This window comes from Lissotriton vulgaris, chromosome 8 (assembly GCF_964263255.1).
Source record: "Lissotriton vulgaris chromosome 8, aLisVul1.2, whole genome shotgun sequence".
In the NCBI taxonomy this organism is placed as follows: domain Eukaryota; kingdom Metazoa; phylum Chordata; class Amphibia; order Caudata; family Salamandridae; genus Lissotriton; species Lissotriton vulgaris.
In genome coordinates, this window is record NC_141696.1 from 1407380552 (window position 1) to 1407399133 (window position 18582).

General features: G+C 49.0%; 1 protein-coding gene across 1 annotated transcript in view; it reads right to left on the minus strand.

Moving 5' to 3' along the window:
- Positions 1-18582, minus strand: part of PSMG1 (proteasome assembly chaperone 1) — a 101713-nt gene that overhangs the window by 38478 nt on the left and 44653 nt on the right. Inside the window, exon 4 of the mRNA XM_086935422.1 lies at positions 13430-13492. Within this exon, the coding sequence (XP_086791548.1) occupies positions 13430-13492 (63 nt within the window). The remainder of the gene's footprint in view (positions 1-13429; positions 13493-18582) is intronic.

An 18582-nucleotide genomic window follows, 5' to 3' on the forward strand; every position in this document is an offset into this window, starting at 1 on the left:
CTATGGCAGAGAGCAGTCGATACCTGCACTGAATTCCACAACAGGATCAACACCTTAGATCATTTTCTGAAATCAGTAAAATGGTCTCGGACAGCGACATACCTTTCCTTGACCTATCAATCACACATTTAGCAAGGGTAGACTGTCCATTAAAACATACAAAAAACCTACAGACTGCAACAGCCTATTAAGGTATGACAGCCACCACCATAAGACAACGCAGACTTTACATGTGTGACATCCTTTAGCCCACAATCTAACCACATAAAAATAAAAATCACTGGCCCATTTTGTAGACAGGTTCTAGGACACTAGGCACCCCCCTGTTTGGCTTCAAACGAACAGCAAACAATGGACCAGATAAGACACACTAGGCCACCCCCGAAAAGAACACACAAAAACTACAACTATGGGGCCTCCCCCCCCGTGAGAAGACATCATCCATGGGGCACATGCAGTGTATGCCCCCTTACATGCGCTTCCACACAGATTGACCAAACCCTCTCAGACATCTGGGTCCAGGGGGTACACATGAACTGTAACACCAAAAACTGTGTGTACATGATCACGTGCCCATGCGAGAAATGATATGTGGGCATGATGACACGAGCAGTGAAATTAAGGATCAAGGAACATCGCAGTAACATTAGATGTAAAAGAAACAATGACCGAAATGCTCACTCATTATAAAGAGTCTGGACACACACATGAAGATATAGCATGGACCATCCTAGAATCTCACACCTACATAACCCCACAAGCCATCCTTTTGAGGCAACAACAGTGGGGTTTCCACCTCACAACACATCAAACTGGACTTAATGAGGATTCCATGGGGTGAGCTGACTCAGTAACCAACAATCGTACCTCCGTGTGCACCCTGAGACACCAGGCACAAGCATGACTGCTCATGACTCTCACCACTTTAATGTTACATCATGTTGCACACCCATTGGTCCCCCGTCCTCTACCACCCACAGACCTATATCTATCCAAAGATGAACCTGATAGCTGACAGCATCACTATCCTCTCTTTCTGCTTCCCCTTCCTTCACCAGTAACACACCACTCCCCCTCTTGCTGGTGCTCACCCCCCTGTGGCACCTTGATCACGCAGTAGAGGGACTTTGGGCCATATGTAGGTAAGTGTTTTGCGATCGCAAACCCCGAAATTCGTAGAATCTTGGGTGTTTGCGATTGCAAAAGTGTGTGATGCGATGTAGGTAAGTAATGTGCCAAGCAAAATTGCTAATCGCAAAATTAGCGATTACCAATTTTGCATGTAATGGATTCTGCAAATAAAATTGCGAATTCGCAAGCTGCGTCCCAATAATTGCGAATTTCGCTAACACCGTGACGCAAAAATGCGATTTCGCAATTTGCTATGTAGGTAAAAATAGCAAATTGCGATTTTACGAAATTCGCATTTTTGCACTTCTCTAATACCACCAACTCAGACCAGTTGGTAATCAGGTGGAACCTATTTAAACTGGCCCAAAATGCAACAGTGGCTTCTCACAATGGCTGGGCTTTATGTAATTGCCAGGAGGCTGCGTATCCGACAGGCTGAAGAGAGGATACCCCATGAGAGGATCTACAAGACACGCATCACCCTCTTCCAACACACTGAGAAGGACATCCATGTGCACTACAGGCTGCATCCAGAAAGTATCCTGGAGCTGATAAGAGGAGCTGACACCCATGCTGGAGCACCCCACATACAGGGCCCACACCATTCCCACACACATGCAGGTGTTGTGCTCACTGCACCTCCTAGCGCCAGGGAGTTTTCAGGGGGTAATAGCCACAGCAGGAGGGGTCTCACAGAGTGCACTTTTACGCTTTCCTCAATGCTATGATGCAGATGATGCATCACCACATCAAATTTCCAGACACCATGAACTGGACCAAACAAAACAAGATTTTTACCTAATTGCTCAATTCCCCCACGTGATTGGCTGCGTAGACGGAACACATGTTGTACTGTCCACCCATCACACAATGAGTATGTGTTTAGAAACAGAAAGTCATACCATTCTTTAAACATCCAGGTAGTCTGCAATGCCAAACATGTGATCACAGATATAGTAGCAAAATTCCCTGGAAGCACTCATGATTCCTTCATTTTTCAACACTGTGGTTTACATCGCAGACTCACAAATGGCGAGTTTGGAGAGGGATACCTGCTAGGTAATTGTTTGGCGCACACAAACAATAGTATGAAATGTCTGTACTTGCAGTATCTTAATAAACATCAACATACTTTATCCCTGCAGGAGACAGTGCCTATGCCCTGCGGGACTACACCTCACACCCTATCTCAATCCATCCATAGCTGCTGAGCAGTGGTACAACGCTGCCCACAGAGCCACAAGAGCCACCATTGAGAGTACCTTTGGAATCCTTAAAAGCAGTTTCTGGTGCCTCCACAAGAGTGGAGTACAACCCGGAGACGTGTTGCAAGATTGTGGTGGCCTGCACAATGCTACACAATATCGCTACCAAGAAGGGCACCCCAGTGGATCTGACAGAATCAGACACATCAGATGAGGAGGATCCAGCTCCCCAACGCAGACATGCAGGTGGAGCCGGGGCAGCTGCCGGGCGCCTGAGACGTGATGACATCACACAGAACTACTTCTAGGTGAAAATAAATAACACAATGACCAATGTTGATGAAAATAAAATAACTTTATTCCCTTAACTGCAGGATGTGAAAGGTCACGCAGTGTGACTGTAACGTTGTTGGTAGCACATGTTATTGTCCTCACAGTGTAAATGTGAATGTGTTTGTAAATGTGTTTCGATTTATATAGCGCACTTTAACCCAGGGGTCCTAAGGCGCTTGCTTAGGGAACCCGGCCGGGTATCCACAAGGTGAAAGCCAGGCATCCCGCCACGAGGGGCCGTAGTGGAGATTAAGCAAGCTATTGCCCAGAGTCGCAGAGTGTGACCCCCGTGAGTCGAGTAGGCACCGGAGCGAGAATTGTCGACTTCGTGGAATTTTTGAGCCCGAGACCCGCCGAGGCGGGGAATCGAACCCTGGTCCACGGCCGATCTCAGCTTCTGGGTCTGCCGCCTCTAACCACTGAGCCACACTTCTCCACAGTGCCATCATGATAGTGAGTTTGGTAGTCCTCATGACATGTGTTGCCTCAAAACATGCCATTGATGCATGCCACCCCTTCACCTCCGGCGTGCACGCCCTGATGCCCCTCCTTCAGCGTGTGCACTTGCCTCACTGTTGTCATCCATAGCTCTGCCTTGACGCCCACTCCTACGCCTTTCAGCAGGTATTGGTCGAGTCGGTGTGCTCCTGCTGGATTGCCAATCTGTGTCCAGGCTCCCTGGTGTTCCAATTACCCCAGTGACAACAGCCCGCAGTTTGTCTAGTGCATGTGTCACCTGCACCAGGCCCCGAGCAACGTCCTGGCAGCAGTGTGCCATCTCATGTTGCATGCTTATTGTTCGCCGTGCTAGCATGGATACTGCTGTGGATTGCCGGCTGACAGACTTTGTGAACTGGTCCAGGCGGGTGTGTAGCCGATGTTGTTCCCTGTGCCAGGCCTGCCTATCCCTTCTGCTTTCCCTCAGATTTGCCTCCAAAGTACTTGTGGGACACCCCCGCGCCGCACGGCCACCAGCTGCTGCGTGTGCCCCCAGTGCCTGCCTCTGACTCAGCGCCGGCCTCGCTGCCGCCTTTTCTTTCTTGTTATTCTTTATGGCACACCTCAGTTCAACCGACTCAGCGCCGGCCTCGCTGCCGCCTCGAGCGCTCCCCTTGGTTTTTGCCCGTTTTTGACTGTAATTTGTGCTTGTTTTCCTTCTGTGCCTTAGATCGTTTTCTCACTGCTTTTCCCCCGTTTTTGACCTAAATTGTTGCCTGTTTTGTTGCTGTGCCGTGTTCTCCTCGTGTTTTGTCCTCCATTGTGCCTGTCTCCTTCCTGCTTGCCCGCCTACCTCGCCGATCTCCCTCCCCGCTTCCCGCCACCGCCATAAGCCCCGCCCCTTTCTCTTCTGTTCCCTCCCCGCTCCCGCCTCCCAGCTGCTCCGCCCACCCGCGCACTTCGCCTTAAATGGCGACCGTGCGAACGCGCAGCGGTCACGCGCAGCGGGCGCGCCGATTGTGCGCCGAAGGCGCGCCAAAGGTAAGCCCGTCTACGCCCGTCCGCGCCTGGACCGCGCCCAGTGCCAGGACCCCTGGCCCACGAGGAGCCCGACCGACCCGCCTGACGTACTCCGCCGCCACCCTCACCGCACTCAACACCGACCGACTCCCAGAATGCCATCAAGCCACCCCGCGACGTACCCACGGACCTTTCAGCTGCCACGCCTGCAAGTTCTCCTGCACCCGGACCAGCCTCGCACCAGCACCCGCCAAGCCGAACACCAGCAGCACCCACCTCAAGTGCATCCTGCTCAACACCCGCTCCGTCCACAGAGACGCCATCGAACTCTGGAACCTCCTAGACGCCACAGCCCCTGACGTTGCCTTCCTCACGGAGACCTGGATGAACGCCTCTTCAGCTCCCGACATCGCCATCGCTATCCCAGAGGGCTACAAGATCGTCCGGAGGGACCGAAACGCCAACCAGATGGGAGGAGGCATCGCCATCATCCACAGGAACACCATCCGTCTCACGACCAGCACCGACAACACCCTGACCAGCGCCGAACACCTGCATTTCCAGATCCACACCAACCCGAACACCACCCTCAGAGGCACCCTGATCTACCGACCCCCTGGACCACGCACACAATTCAGCGAGGACATCGCCGACTTCGTCAGCCTGCATGCCCTCCCCTCCGCTGACTACATCCTCCTGGGAGACCTCAACTTCCATCTGGAGAACAACAACGACCGCAACACCAGCACCCTGCTCGACAACCTCGCCAACCTGGGACTCAAGCAACTGGTGTCCACCCCCACCCACCTCGCCGGACACACACTCGACGCAGTCTTCTCTTCCAGCACAGACATCGACTTCAGCCACGCCACAGAGCTTCAATGGACGGACCACAGCTGCGTCCACTTCACCTTCAAGAGAACGACGACCCACCACCACCAACAACAGGCCGCCCGCAGAAGCTGGAACAAGATCACAGCAGACCAGCTCACCACCTCCCTGAGCCAGCACCCTCCTGCTAGCTCAGCGGACCCCAGCCAGGCCGCCAACAACCTCACGAAGTGGATCAACAACTGCGCGGACGAACTCGCCCCACTGAGGACCCCGCCTAGCAGACCCGGCAGCAAGAAGGCCCCTTGGTTCACCGACGTACTCAAGAGCTCCAAGAAGAACTGCCGAGCCCTCGAGAAAGTCTGGAGAAGGGATCGGACACCGGACAACAGGACCTCCTTCAAGCTTGCTACCCGGAAACACCACCAGCTGATCCGCGCCGCCAAGAAAACAGCATTCAAGGACAGGTTGGACAACAACGCACACAACTGCAAGGAACTCTTCAACATCGTGAAAGAGCTTTCCAACCCCAGCGCAGGAAACAACGACATCACCCCATCGCAAGACCTCTGCAACTCCCTCGCTTCATACTTCCACAACAAGATCGCGGACATACACAACAGCTTCAACAACCAACCAACGCACACTATGACCGAACAACCACCCCCCACCACCACCCTCCACGCCTGGACCCCGATCAGCACCGAAGACACCATCCGCACAATGAACTCCATCCACTCCGGATCACCGACCGACCCATGCCCTCACCACGTCTTCAACAAGGCCGACGCTGTCATCGCACCCCACCTGCGAGACATCATCAACACATCCTTCGACACCACCATCTTCCCTGACAGCTGGAAACACGCCGAACTCAGCGCCCTACTCAAGAAACCAACAGCGGACCCCACCGACCTCAAGAACTACCGCCCCATCTCGCTCCTCCCGTTTCCAGCCAAAGTCATCGAGAAGACCGTCAACAAGCAGATGGCCGCCTTCCTCGAGACGAACGGATCCCTCGACCCCTCACAGTCCGGCTTCCGAGCCAATCACAGCACCGAGACCGCCCTCATCGCCGTCACCGACGACATCCGAGCCCTGATGGACAATGGAGAAACAGCGGCCCTCATCCTCCTAGACCTCTCCGCGGCTTTCGACACGGTCTGCCACCGCACCCTAGTACGGCGCCTCAGCAACATCGGAATCCAGGACAAGGCGCTGGAATGGATCATCTCCTTCCTCGACGGAAGAACACAGAGAGTCCGCCTACCACCGTACAAGTCAGAGGCCTCCGAAGTCATCTGCGGCGTCCCTCAAGGATCATCTCTGAGCCCCACCCTCTTCAACGTCTACATGAGCCCCCTCGCGGCCATCGTACGCAAACACAACCTCAGCATAATCTCCTACGCCGACGACACCCAGCTGATCCTCTCCCTGACCAACGACCCCACCGCCGCCAGAGCCAACCTGCACGAAGGGATGAAAGAGGTAGCCGAGTGGATGACGACCAGCCGCCTAAAACTGAACTCAGACAAGACGGAGGTCCTCATCCTGGGCCCCTCACCCTCCGCCTGGGACGACTCCTGGTGGCCTCCCGCCCTGGGCACCGCACCCAAACCGACAGACCATGCACGCAACCTGGGCTTCATCCTGGACTCCTCCCTTTCCATGACCAGGCAAGTCAACAACGTCTCCTCGACGTGCTTCAACATCCTACGCATGCTACGAAAGATCTTCTGGTGGATCCCCACCGAGACCAGGAAGACCGTCACCCAGGCCCTCGTCACCAGCCGACTGGACTACGGCAACGCCCTCTACACCGGTACCACCGCCAAGCTCCAGAAGAGACTCCAGCGGATCCAGAACGCCTCAGCCAGACTCATCCTCGACATCCCACGAACCAGTCACATCTCCGGACACCTGAGAGACCTTCACTGGCTCCCCGTCAGCAAAAGAATCACCTTCCGCCTCCTCACCCACGCACACAAAGCCCTACACGACCAAGGCCCGAGCTACCTCAACAGCAGAGTCAACTTCTACGCTCCCAAATGCCACCTCCGATCAGCCAACCACGCCCTCGCCGCCGTCCCCCGCATCCAAAGAGCGACTACAGGAGGAAGGTCCTTCTCCTACCTGGCTGCCAAGACCTGGAACTCCCTCCCGACCGACCTGCGCCTGACCCAAGACCACCTCTCCTTCAGGAAGAAGCTGAAGACCTGGCTGTTCGAGAAGTAGCGGCACCCCCCCCCCCCCCCAGCGCCTTGAGACCCTACGGGTATGTAGAGCGCTTTACAAGTGTCATTGATTGATTGATTGATTGTGCGATTGCGGTCACCCCAAGTCTCAGCTTTGACATGTGGCGGTTGTGTTGTGCTAGCTGGCGCCTGATTGACATTATACCCTTACTTTGGAGGCGCTGTACACGCAACATATTACCCTCCAGCCCTGAGAAGACGGAGTCTGTACCTGAGGAGGCATTGCTGGTGTTTGACCGTGCCCTCTGTCTTGCACCACTGCCAGCTGTATTTGGTGCGCAGGATTGTGTTGTGGCCTGCACTCGGATTTGTGTTTCTGCAGCCCGTGTGCCCTCTTCAGTATCCGTATACTCGGATACCATTGGTATTAGTGCAGGAACAATTCTGCGCTGTTTGGTTTGCACTGATGGTTTGACCCGTGTGGCACCCTGCCTCTCCTGCCCTGACCTCATCTGTTGCTGTCTCCCCCACTGCAGCCACTGTGTCCTGTGTTATAGGTCCAGCTGCAAAAATAGCACACGAGTTGTGTGTCATTTTTTTTTTCATGGCAATAAACCACTTGATACTACAAATTACATAACTACTTGTCTATTTTGCACATTGCTAGTATGACTGTTCCCTATGTACCCTTTCTATGTGTTACAGGACCAGGTTTCAGTGCATGGGACTACATTTCCCATAATGCAATACTGGGTGACCCTCAAAGCATGGACCGGATTCCTATTCATGCATGGGTATTTTGGGGTATTAGTGGGATGGGTATGTTTTGGGGATATGGGCATGCATCTTACCTTCTCTGGTGTGTCTGTTGTCGGAGCTATCAAGATCAGCCACGCCCGTCACTGCCTCAGGAATGAGTGTGCCCTCCACCAACTCCTCCAGGGGCGTCGGATCTGGTGCAGTGGAGGTCCCAACTCCAGTTGCCTTTGCCAATATGGTGGCCACCCTCTCCTTAGATCTCTGCCTCATGTCGTACCACCTCTTCCTTAAGTCCTCGGTGGTACGGTGGGTTACACCTATGGCATTTCTCTTGGATATCAGTCCATATTTTTCTCTTCCTGGCCTCAGGAACATGGAGTGAGGCTTTCCCAAACAGGAGGTCATGTTGCCTCACTACCTCCTCAGTCAATACCTCAAGCTCCCTCTCAGAGAACTTTTGCTTTCTTTTCCTGCTGTGTTCCTCAGCCTGCAACTCCCCCCCCCCCTGGGATTCCATTTCAGCTACTTTTACTTGCAGAGACAAAACTACACTCCCTCCTCACTGTCCTCAGGCAGCAACTGACTCAGGAACAGGTGCAGGCAATTAGGTGCAGCATGGGCAGTCACACTTCCTGGTTGTGATGTCATCATTCTGCACCTGAATTGCTTTTTCCCGTTTTTGCGATTCCTTATTAGCGAATTCGCTAATAAGGAATCGCTATTTGAGTAATCGCACAATGATTCTGCGATTTTTTATAGCGATTTTTTATCTACATCCCGTTTTGCGATTCCGAAAATGCGATTCGCAAAAAAATTGCATTTTCAGAATCGCAAAAATAGATTTACCTACATATGCCCCTATGTCTTCCATTCACACGTAACCGGTTTTGTAACCCTAATGGTAAAGAATGCAGTATGGACCAGCTTTGAGTACATATTATGGGAGAGACATTCTTGTCTGACTTACAATAGTCGTCCCATCAACTACACACCATACACGGTGCAGGGATTTAAGGATTGCAACAGACAATGGTCACTCTGTATCTACACAATAGTCCACCATAAACGGCTGCCCTATTGCCCAATTTTAGAGTAGTGTCTTTCCACTATCCTGTAATCCCACCAGATCATGGCGAGGTTAGCAGCACCTCGACTACCATTAACAATGGTCCACCACAGGGGAACTAATGAACAGTACCGACCACACGTGATTCCGGTCCCTCTTTGTTATTTACGGCAGCCAATAACTACTCATCAGGCTACCCAAGATGGCCGCCATGGAGCTCCACTCCAGACTGGAGCTACGTTCCCGTTATCAGACAATGCATCATCTAAGCAGAACAGTGAGAACCCAACATGGCTGCCATATCCCCCGTCATAGACACACTAGTCAGCAGCCTAGGCTCGGTCAACACACGTATACTTCAGATGAGAAGTCCAGCACTAGCGCGTTCCGTGCGAGCCAGGTGCAGGTAGGTCCCGTATGTTGAGGATCTTCATTCAAGTAAGTTCAATCCCCACTGGCCCAACAGCGACACGACCCGTGCTCCACACACCCCCTTCCCACACCCCTGTTTAGGCAGGCCATTTTATTATTTACCAGCATCCCCTTCCCCCGCCATAAACAGTCACACCAACCGGGGACTTCGAGATAGTTGGGAGCCATTGGGGCACATCCGCAACTAGCCTGTGAACCTCGAAGAAACTCAAAACCGCACAACCCCGGTGGAGCGCCCTGGCCTTCCACGGTTGGGGCAGTCACATTCCTCAAATGAGGTGAAGTCGTCTGTCGGGGTAGAAAAGAGGAACACATGCGGTGATAGAATGCAAAAGGGGGAGCATCATCACTCCCCTTGGCGCAACTATTCACCAACAGTAAATGTACTATCACATGGCAAGGCCACATGATACTTTGGTATGCTTGATACAATGAGTAGGTGTATTTATGGAGTAGATCTGTGTGCCACATTATTCAGTACTATAACGTGAAAAACGGCAATGTGAATTACCGCACATTGCTTTGAATTCAGTGCACAACTGAGTAACAATTGAATCTGAACTGTTTGCACTTCTGTCTAGGTTTCTATGCCTACATCCCCCGGTCTATTTCTGTCCTTCCTCCCCACCCTCCTTCCCTCTATGTTGTTCCTCGTCAAGGACTCATAAGTTATGAGATAACGTAACCAACAATTGTTTGTTTTTACCCCTCCAGGTGCATATCCCCAAGAAGGTAGACCAATTTTAACCTCTCACACTACTACAGGGGATGTTATTGTTATTTTTACCACACTACCTAGGAACTACCTTCCCCTTGAGTAGTAGATGAATCTTAGGTCCTGAAGAAATGCCAAGATCCATTTGGACACTACAGGGCAATAAACATGTTGAAGAGTCACAAACTACACACACTTCTTTAGACCGAAGCGGGTATAATCTCTACCCCTTCAGTCCATGACTCATTAGTCGTTTTTAACACATATCACAAAGACCCAGAGAATAAAATTACACTTGGAGTTCCTTGTAACTTTTAAAAAAATCACTTGCACTTTCTCTCACTTTTACACATGTCACACAAGTTCCCTCATAACACTTAGCTTCACGACCATTACCAGAAATGAACTCTGGCAAAGAGCCCTCCTGCGGGGCCCGGTGGGCATTGCAGCGCAAGCCCAACAAGGAGCTGCCCTATGATGAAGCATGGCACCCCTTGGGGTGTGTGAGGGCCCTTGCTCCTTATTGGAGCATTCCCAGTGCGACCACGCACTCCATCTAGTGTCTCAACTCAACACCCATTTCCTTCCCTGCCCTCCCTTTTTTACCCCCAGGAAGAGTCGGCTCCTTTGATTTGCACTATTGATTAGGGCCTGTTTGCTGGTCCTTCCAAGCCCTTGTCCTTCTTCGCGAGATTGAACAGGGATAGTCACACAAATTACATCAACTAGTTTATACTTAATAGTTATTGATTAGATCACAGCTAAATGGACTTAGAAGAGTAGTCGCACACAATTAGATCAAGGAAGAGCTGCAGCTTAATAAAAAAAAATCATTCATATCCATCTAACCTATCAGTTAAGAAATGAAAGAACATCTACAAAACATATCTCAAGACATAATTTAAACTGTGTTAATCTACGAAAGAACTTAGTATTACAAACTCTGAAAAATAAAAGCACAAAGCTTTTTTAGTCATTGGTAATAAAGTGTAAAATTGCATGAACAAACTGCGAGTGGCATAATGAAGGGGACAGGCAGACTTTTATAAGCAAGTTAATTTGTGAAAGATCTAGGACAAGGTACTGTACCATACTGGTGTACCAAAGCTAATAAAACAACCTAAAAGAGAAGCTAAAAATTATAACAGCTGAAACTTTTCAAGGGAAGCGAGTTCACACATGCTTGCAAATTTTGGTATTAAGGGTCAATAGTGTACTATGTATTTGAATTTGAATAACCACTTGCACTTCTTGCATAGGCATCCTTACACTCCCTATACTACCTTTACACAAGGAAGGCACATGGGATAACCGGTCAATTTAAAGCTGAATAGGGAATATACAGCCCCCCCTTCCCCCTCCCAGGTACAACTGGCAATTTCAAAACTCCAAGAGGTGAGCCTCTACAACATTCATCCACATATATAAAATATTAGTGTATATGTATATATATATATATATATATATATATATATATATATATATATATATACAAAAAATCATTCTTTGCTTCTGATTAAATGGTTCTCATAAAGCCACCTAGTTTGTTATACATTTGTCCGAAATATGCTTCAACAAGCCAACACACGTTTCATAACATTAAACAATTACAATGTCGCTTCTTAAGGGCACACATCAAAAGACGCAATTATTATTATACTAAATCCATAGATACTATTATAGCCGATTAGTCTTCACGATAAAAACCTAACTCTGCCATGGTATGAATTTTCAAAATCAGTACACAATAGTCGTAAGGGCATCATTTCACATCTTAGGGGTCCGCGACCCCCGAGGTGGAGGGAACGTCCACAGGGGCTGCGGCGTTTCCTCCAGTGCAATTAGGATGTGACCGCCACCCTGGCGGTCACATCCTCAATATTTAACATTGAGGCGGGTGCTGCTTGAAGCAGCACCCGCCGCAAGGTTAAATATGCATGCTTCGCATTTGCATGCACAAAGCAGTACACAATAGCCGTAAGGGCATCATTTCAGATCTTAGGGGTCCGCGACCCCGAGGTGGAGGGAACGTCCACAGGGGCTGCGGCGTTTCCTCCAGTGCAATTAGGATGTGACCGCCACCCTGGTGGTCACATCCTCAATATTTAACATTGAGGCGGGTGCTGCTTGAAGCAGCACCCGCCGCAAGGTTAAATATGCATGCTTCGCATTTGCATGCACAAAGCGGCAGGCACCACGCGGTACCTGCCGCTTTGTACATGCAAATGCAGGGGGGTTCCATAGGTACCCCCCATGTGCACCCTCCACCCCCCCCAGTCACACTGGGGGCCCGCAACGGGCCCCCAAAGAAAACACCGTATGCCTTTCCACGGCGGAGAAGCCACAGTGGAATGGCATTTGTTAAACCCATCCTAATATGGCTGGTGGTGTCTGTTAGACACCGCCTCCATATTAGAGCTTTTCCGCCACGGTCGTTAGGCGACCGCGGCGGAAAAGCGCGGACAGTCTTCCTGACCCCCCAGCCATCCTAATCTGGCAGGGGGTCTTTGAAGGCTCCGCAGCGGTTTTTCCGCATCCTCCGTGCCGGCGGACACTTCCGCCGGCCCAGAGGATGCGGAAAAACCGCAATCCTAATCGGTCCCTTAATTTTTTGTCTCTATCCATTGGGAATATATACACTTAAAAGGTGAACAACTAACTTTTACCCTGCAGGCTGGAATGGTTAGTGAAAGAAAACCAATTAGGTAGATGTACCAACTCAACCTTTCAATATCTTCGTTTGACACCCAAGACAAAGCCTTCATCCTTGGTGCTACAGTAAACTCCCATCTTGGGATTGGAAATGTTCTTCAAGCCATGTTTCCTACCAAATTGATCTTGAGGAAAGATTCCCCTCATCTTTTGCTAAGGCTAAAAATGTCAACCTTTTTTTGGTTGGATGGCCACCTTTTCAGTGACCTATGACTAACAAATGAATCTACTTCCATTTGATACTTCTTATGTTTTAGTGCTAGAACCAAATTCTTCAATGTGTGCCAATCCAAACTCCAAACCTTTACCTGAATGTTTCGGCATTCACTTGATGAACTCAAAGACTGACCATTGTAACGGATTCATTCAGTGGTTTGATAAGCAATGATTGTAATGTGGTTACAAGTAGAAGGATTGTTTTTTCAAATATAATGTGGTCAGGATAAGAATAAAAATGAGACAGACCTTTTTCTAACCTAAATGGAAATGTCTGGAATCAGATAAGAAATTTCAAAATGTAGATAAAGTGTAGTGAACTCCGTCACTGTAAGATTTGTGACACTTTCGACAATGCTCAATATATTCTTTTTACCTTTTCACACCATTGAAACTGCTGATCCTCGGCCACATGGCTGGTGCACTGGCAGACTAGTGACTGAAAAGCAAACAAGAAATTATTAGCATTTTTGGTCAAATGACTGTCCATAGAGGTGCTGACCAAAAGGTTACCATGCTATGATTTAGAACATTCCAATTTAACACTTCTCGGGGATTAATAGGCTGTTTGGCAATACTATGAAATTAATGTATAGGGTTTGGTGGCATACAAACCCAGAAATCAGAACTACTAAAACAGCCTACATGAGGACAAAGCTTTCACTTTTTAAGAAACCAAATAACTATCAAACTTTTGCTTAGCATTTGTTTTTGTTGCACACAATATAATTGTTTTTACAGTGTGAAACCAAAGATATTGCATTGAGACATTTTATCATTACTAACTAGTTACATTGTGGAATTTGAAATTGACCATATTGATCCTCCCTCCTTGCCTCTTGCACCTCTGTTCTCATAACATCATTGGGAGGTGACGTTTTCTGGGAAATATTTGCCACAACAACTGGGTATCTTATTTGCATTTAGGTAGTAGTATCAATACTTTACCATGATTCCTCTTTCATTACCAATGACAAGCCTTTGTCATTTATTTTCAATGAAATACCTTTCCTGGTCGGTCCATTTAATTTTCTCTGTTTTACTCATCATCTGCATTTTTCTTCATGTTTCCTTGCTTCATTCTGCCCTCCTGTATCCCACAAGAACCCTGGTTTTCTTTTGCCGGGTTTCAACCATCCGTGGCATTTTCTTTAAACCATCTATTGAAGGTCAACACAGTCTGCTATCAAACATAGTGTTCCTTTGTTGGGGGCCATGTGAAAACCCCAGAACCTCTAACCGCTTTGAGGAGGGGTGAAGATTCTGGGACCACTCATCCTGATGCAATTCAATTATGATTTAGCATTCATGGAATAATGATATTAGATCCCACATATTCTCCAACACATTAAATGACTGCATCAGTGTGATATGCATTTGACCCTTTTTAGGTATAATTGGGCAGTTAGACAATTAGGATGGCCAGTGGACATTTCATTCCTGTATGTCAGTGACCATTTCCATTTTTGCCAGTGTACAGAAAGATATACTGCATAATATGGCCCAGGAGTATTTGTTTGATAGAATCATATATATCATGCTCATCAGCATTCACAAAGGCTAACAGTATTTGCATTCCATGACATATGCAAACATTAAATTGCTGGATGACGTCAACGCCCAAGAAAACTACCCAAAATGCAATAATCTCCAGTTAATCATAGAACTGACAAGACTCTTAGTTTGAATCATAGGTTTGAAAAAACGGCACATAAATACATACACATTATGTAGCCATCATCGGCCCGGAAAATAATAACTACCCACCAAGAATATGTCCACTTCAAGTAGAAGGCAAAAAACATAAATTCAAGATACACACAGCTTCTTCAGACCCTCTGCCCAGGATTCCTTAACCTCATTCCCCACAACGGGACCCAAAAACAATCCATGAACCAGGTTCGTATTTTTCTGGGAGCAGGTGCCGCCTACTTCTGCAAACTCAGGATTAAGTAATACATTACTTACAACTGGAAATATCTTTATAAATCAGAACCTTTGATAATAATATACAATACACTCAAACTAGGCCCTTCACCCTCTGCTTTTATCCTATGCCATTCCAAGTTACGGTGTTTCACTGTTTTGCAGAGCAACAACAAACTTTATTAAATTCTCATTCTCTCGAGATATTGTTAACAAAACTTGATAACCGGCATCATCATAATGCTTCACAAGCTAAGAGTACCATGTGATTCGAAATCTGCGATCAGATTTATTTTTAAACTTGATTATATGACAACAAGACAAGGGCCACGTCCATCATCTGTATAAAAGTGATGCTAAGTGCACGGCTTTATACTTGTTCCTACTGATAACCTCAATAAAGCAGCCATCCAAGACAGGCATCATCCCCTAAATGGACTTCTTCAAGACAATACAAGTAACATTTCAAGGGCTGCATGAAGAAATGAACAAGTTACTTACCTTCGGTAATGCCTTTTCTGGTAGAGACTCCATCAAGTTGAAGATGCCTAACCTTAGAATAATCCCCCAGTGCAGACTGGATCCGGAGTGGTTTTCGTGAGCAGTATCCCTGTGTGCAGGTAGGGGACGTCATTCGGCTCCACAAGGCATTGTCTGTGCCCGATGTGGCATGTGCAGTGCCTTTATAGGCACTACCCCAGAGCGCTGACATCAGTTTCTTCTCGCGATTTTCCACGCCAGTAACAGAGAACACAGACCACTAGTGAGTGGAACTAGGGCCCTGAAAAGGGTGCAGTCCGGTACCTCAAACTCCGTTCGCAGAGTGGGGAGGATGGGTGGGTTGGTAAGGAATCTGTGTCTGGATAGAGTGTATCCCAGATAAAAAGTTACCAAAGGCGAGTAACTGGTTCATCTGAGAAAGACTTCTAAAATAAGGAATCTGCAGCTAGAATAGATGCCCAAGTAATACTCCCTAGAGAAGGGTCTGCGAACCAGATTTAGACTAGAAAATCCTGCAGGGCACAGGAACGACCAGGAAAAGTGCCCATTCCGACGGGCCTGACTGTCCAGGTAGTAGTGGTTGGTGAACATCTGCAACAAAGCCCACAGCTAGACAGATGTCCAGAACCGGAACTTTGTGTGTTAAAACAGTGGTCACAGCTTTTGCTTTGATGGATGAGCATGCAAGCCCTCCGGGGGTTGCTTCTTAGACAATGCATAGCAGATCATAATGCAGCACACAATCCATTAGGGGATGGTTCATTTCTACACACTCTTCCCTTTCTTGGCTCCAACATACCCCACGAAGAGTTGACCGACACCCACAGAAAAGCAGAGTTAGTAATGTGCCCAATGCAGAACCCTGGTGAGCTAGGGTAAGTATAAACAAAAGGACTAGGGAAAGGGGTGCGGATAAAGGGTTGACCTGTGTTTCTATACACCATGCCACAAAGTTACTTTAATAGCTGGCATATTCAGACTTGGTGGAGGGACGCTGGGTTGCCATAATAACATTGCAGATTTCGGGTGGATGGTCAAAAGCTGCCAATTGTAGTCGCTAAATCCCCACGTATGAAGGCGGAGCAATGACAGAACCCTTCCCTGCGCTGCGACTGGGAAATCCTCCGAAAGAGGCAGCCTGACTGGAGGACCGATGGCCATGCTCAACAGCTCAGGATACCAGAATATTCAAGCCCAGTCCAAAGCCACAAGGATGACTTCGGCCCAGTCGATCCTGATCTTCTTGAGAACTCTGGGCAGGAATGGTATTAGCAGAAAGGCGTAAAGGAGGCCGGAGCTCCACTCAAGACGAAAAGCGTCTCAGAGCGAAAGACAGCTAGGAAAGTCCAGTTCTCAGAACTACTGACATTGAATGTTCTAGATGGTGGCGAACAGATCTAACCAAAGATCTTCCCATTGCTGAAAGAGACCTTGCACACCTTCGGTTGGCAACGCACTCGTGATCCGCTTTGCATCTTTGGCTGAGTTTGTCCGCTCTGGTGTTTAGAGACCCTGCCAGGTGTTGTACCACCAGGGAAATGCCCGGACATTGCAGTCATGTCCAGAGGCACAGGGACTTTTGACAAAGGGTCTACAACCCCACCATGCCCTGTTTTTTCAGTAGCACATGGAAGTGGTGTTGTTCGTGAACACATGCACAAGCCTACCTTTGATGGAAGTTAGAAAGGCTTTCAATGCCAGCCAGACTGCTCGGAGCTCCAACAAGTTGATTTGGGGCCCAGATTTTGCCAGAAACTAGAGTCCTCTGATCTCCACCTCTCCCAGATGGCCGCCCCTGCCCAAGAGTGACGAGTCGGTCACTACAATCAGCTCTGGTAAGGCAAGGGGTCTGCCGCTGACCTAATGATGGTTCAGCAGCCACCACTGAAGATCTTTTGCAGTGCCCTCCGTGATCTGGACCATGTCAGAGGTTGCTCTGATGCTGCTCCCACTGGAACTTCAAGTCCCACTGCAGAGCCCGTATATGCTAACGGGTATGCATCACAAGCTGGATGCAGGAGGCACAGCAGCCTCAGAGTCAGTCTCACCGAAATCAGGGCTAGAGGCTGAAACTTTGGTATTATAGCCCAAATATCCTGGACTTGCCGTTTGGAGGATAAGTCCAAAACTGCATAGTGTCCAGACCAGCATCGATGAAAAGGAGCACCTGAGAAGGTGTGACTTTGGCACGTTGATAGCGAACCTCAGCTAGTTCAGGATGTTCGCCGTAGTCTGGAGGTGGGAGATGACCACTTGGGGCGAGTCCACCTTCAAACAGCCAGTCGTCAAGATAGGGGAAAGACTTCAACCCCTGATCTCTGCAAATGAGCTGCAACCACTGTCATCACCTCGGTGAACACCCAAGGTGCACTGATAAGGTCAATGGGGAGCGGGGCAAACTGAAAGTGCTCATAGCCCACCATGAACAGCAGGTAACATCTGTGGGCAAACAGACGGCCCATGTGCAATGCAGAGCCAGGCCTCGAATGCTGCTGCTCCTAATTCTCGTCGGATGACTTTGATGGGCCGGGCACAGTCGAAGGCCTCTTTGATTTCTTGCTTTTCATCCATTTGTGGGACTTACCCCAACACTCTGACAACTTCGACTGATACGGCGAGCGCTTGGAGTGGTTCCATGACCGATTCCAAGACATTCCTGTCGACCTGGACTGAGACCGTCGATGCGTTGCACGTCAAGTAGCTTGAATGACCACCCCCCTATCGTCTTGGGATACGTGGCGCGACAATCAACGCAGGTCTCGGCGTTACTGTCGCGCTTGAGGCACCAAAGGCAGACGAGGTGTGGATTCATCACCAACATTTGTCAGTGAAAGGTGCCACAGGGCTTGAAACCAGCCTTCCTTGTGGGCATCCCTGCCATACCCGAAGCCAAAGTCTGAAAATCTTTCGACAAAAGGGTTGAAAAAACCTCAGTCAAATAGTGACTGGGGTAGCTCTTTTCCGGATCTGCCCTGACTGGCACAGAAAGAAAATAACTGATGTCAGGACACTGATGCGGCGCGTATATAGGCACCACAGTTATTTCTTCTGGGACAGACGACCAAGATGATGCCACACAGAGCTGAAGAGCGGCAACATCCG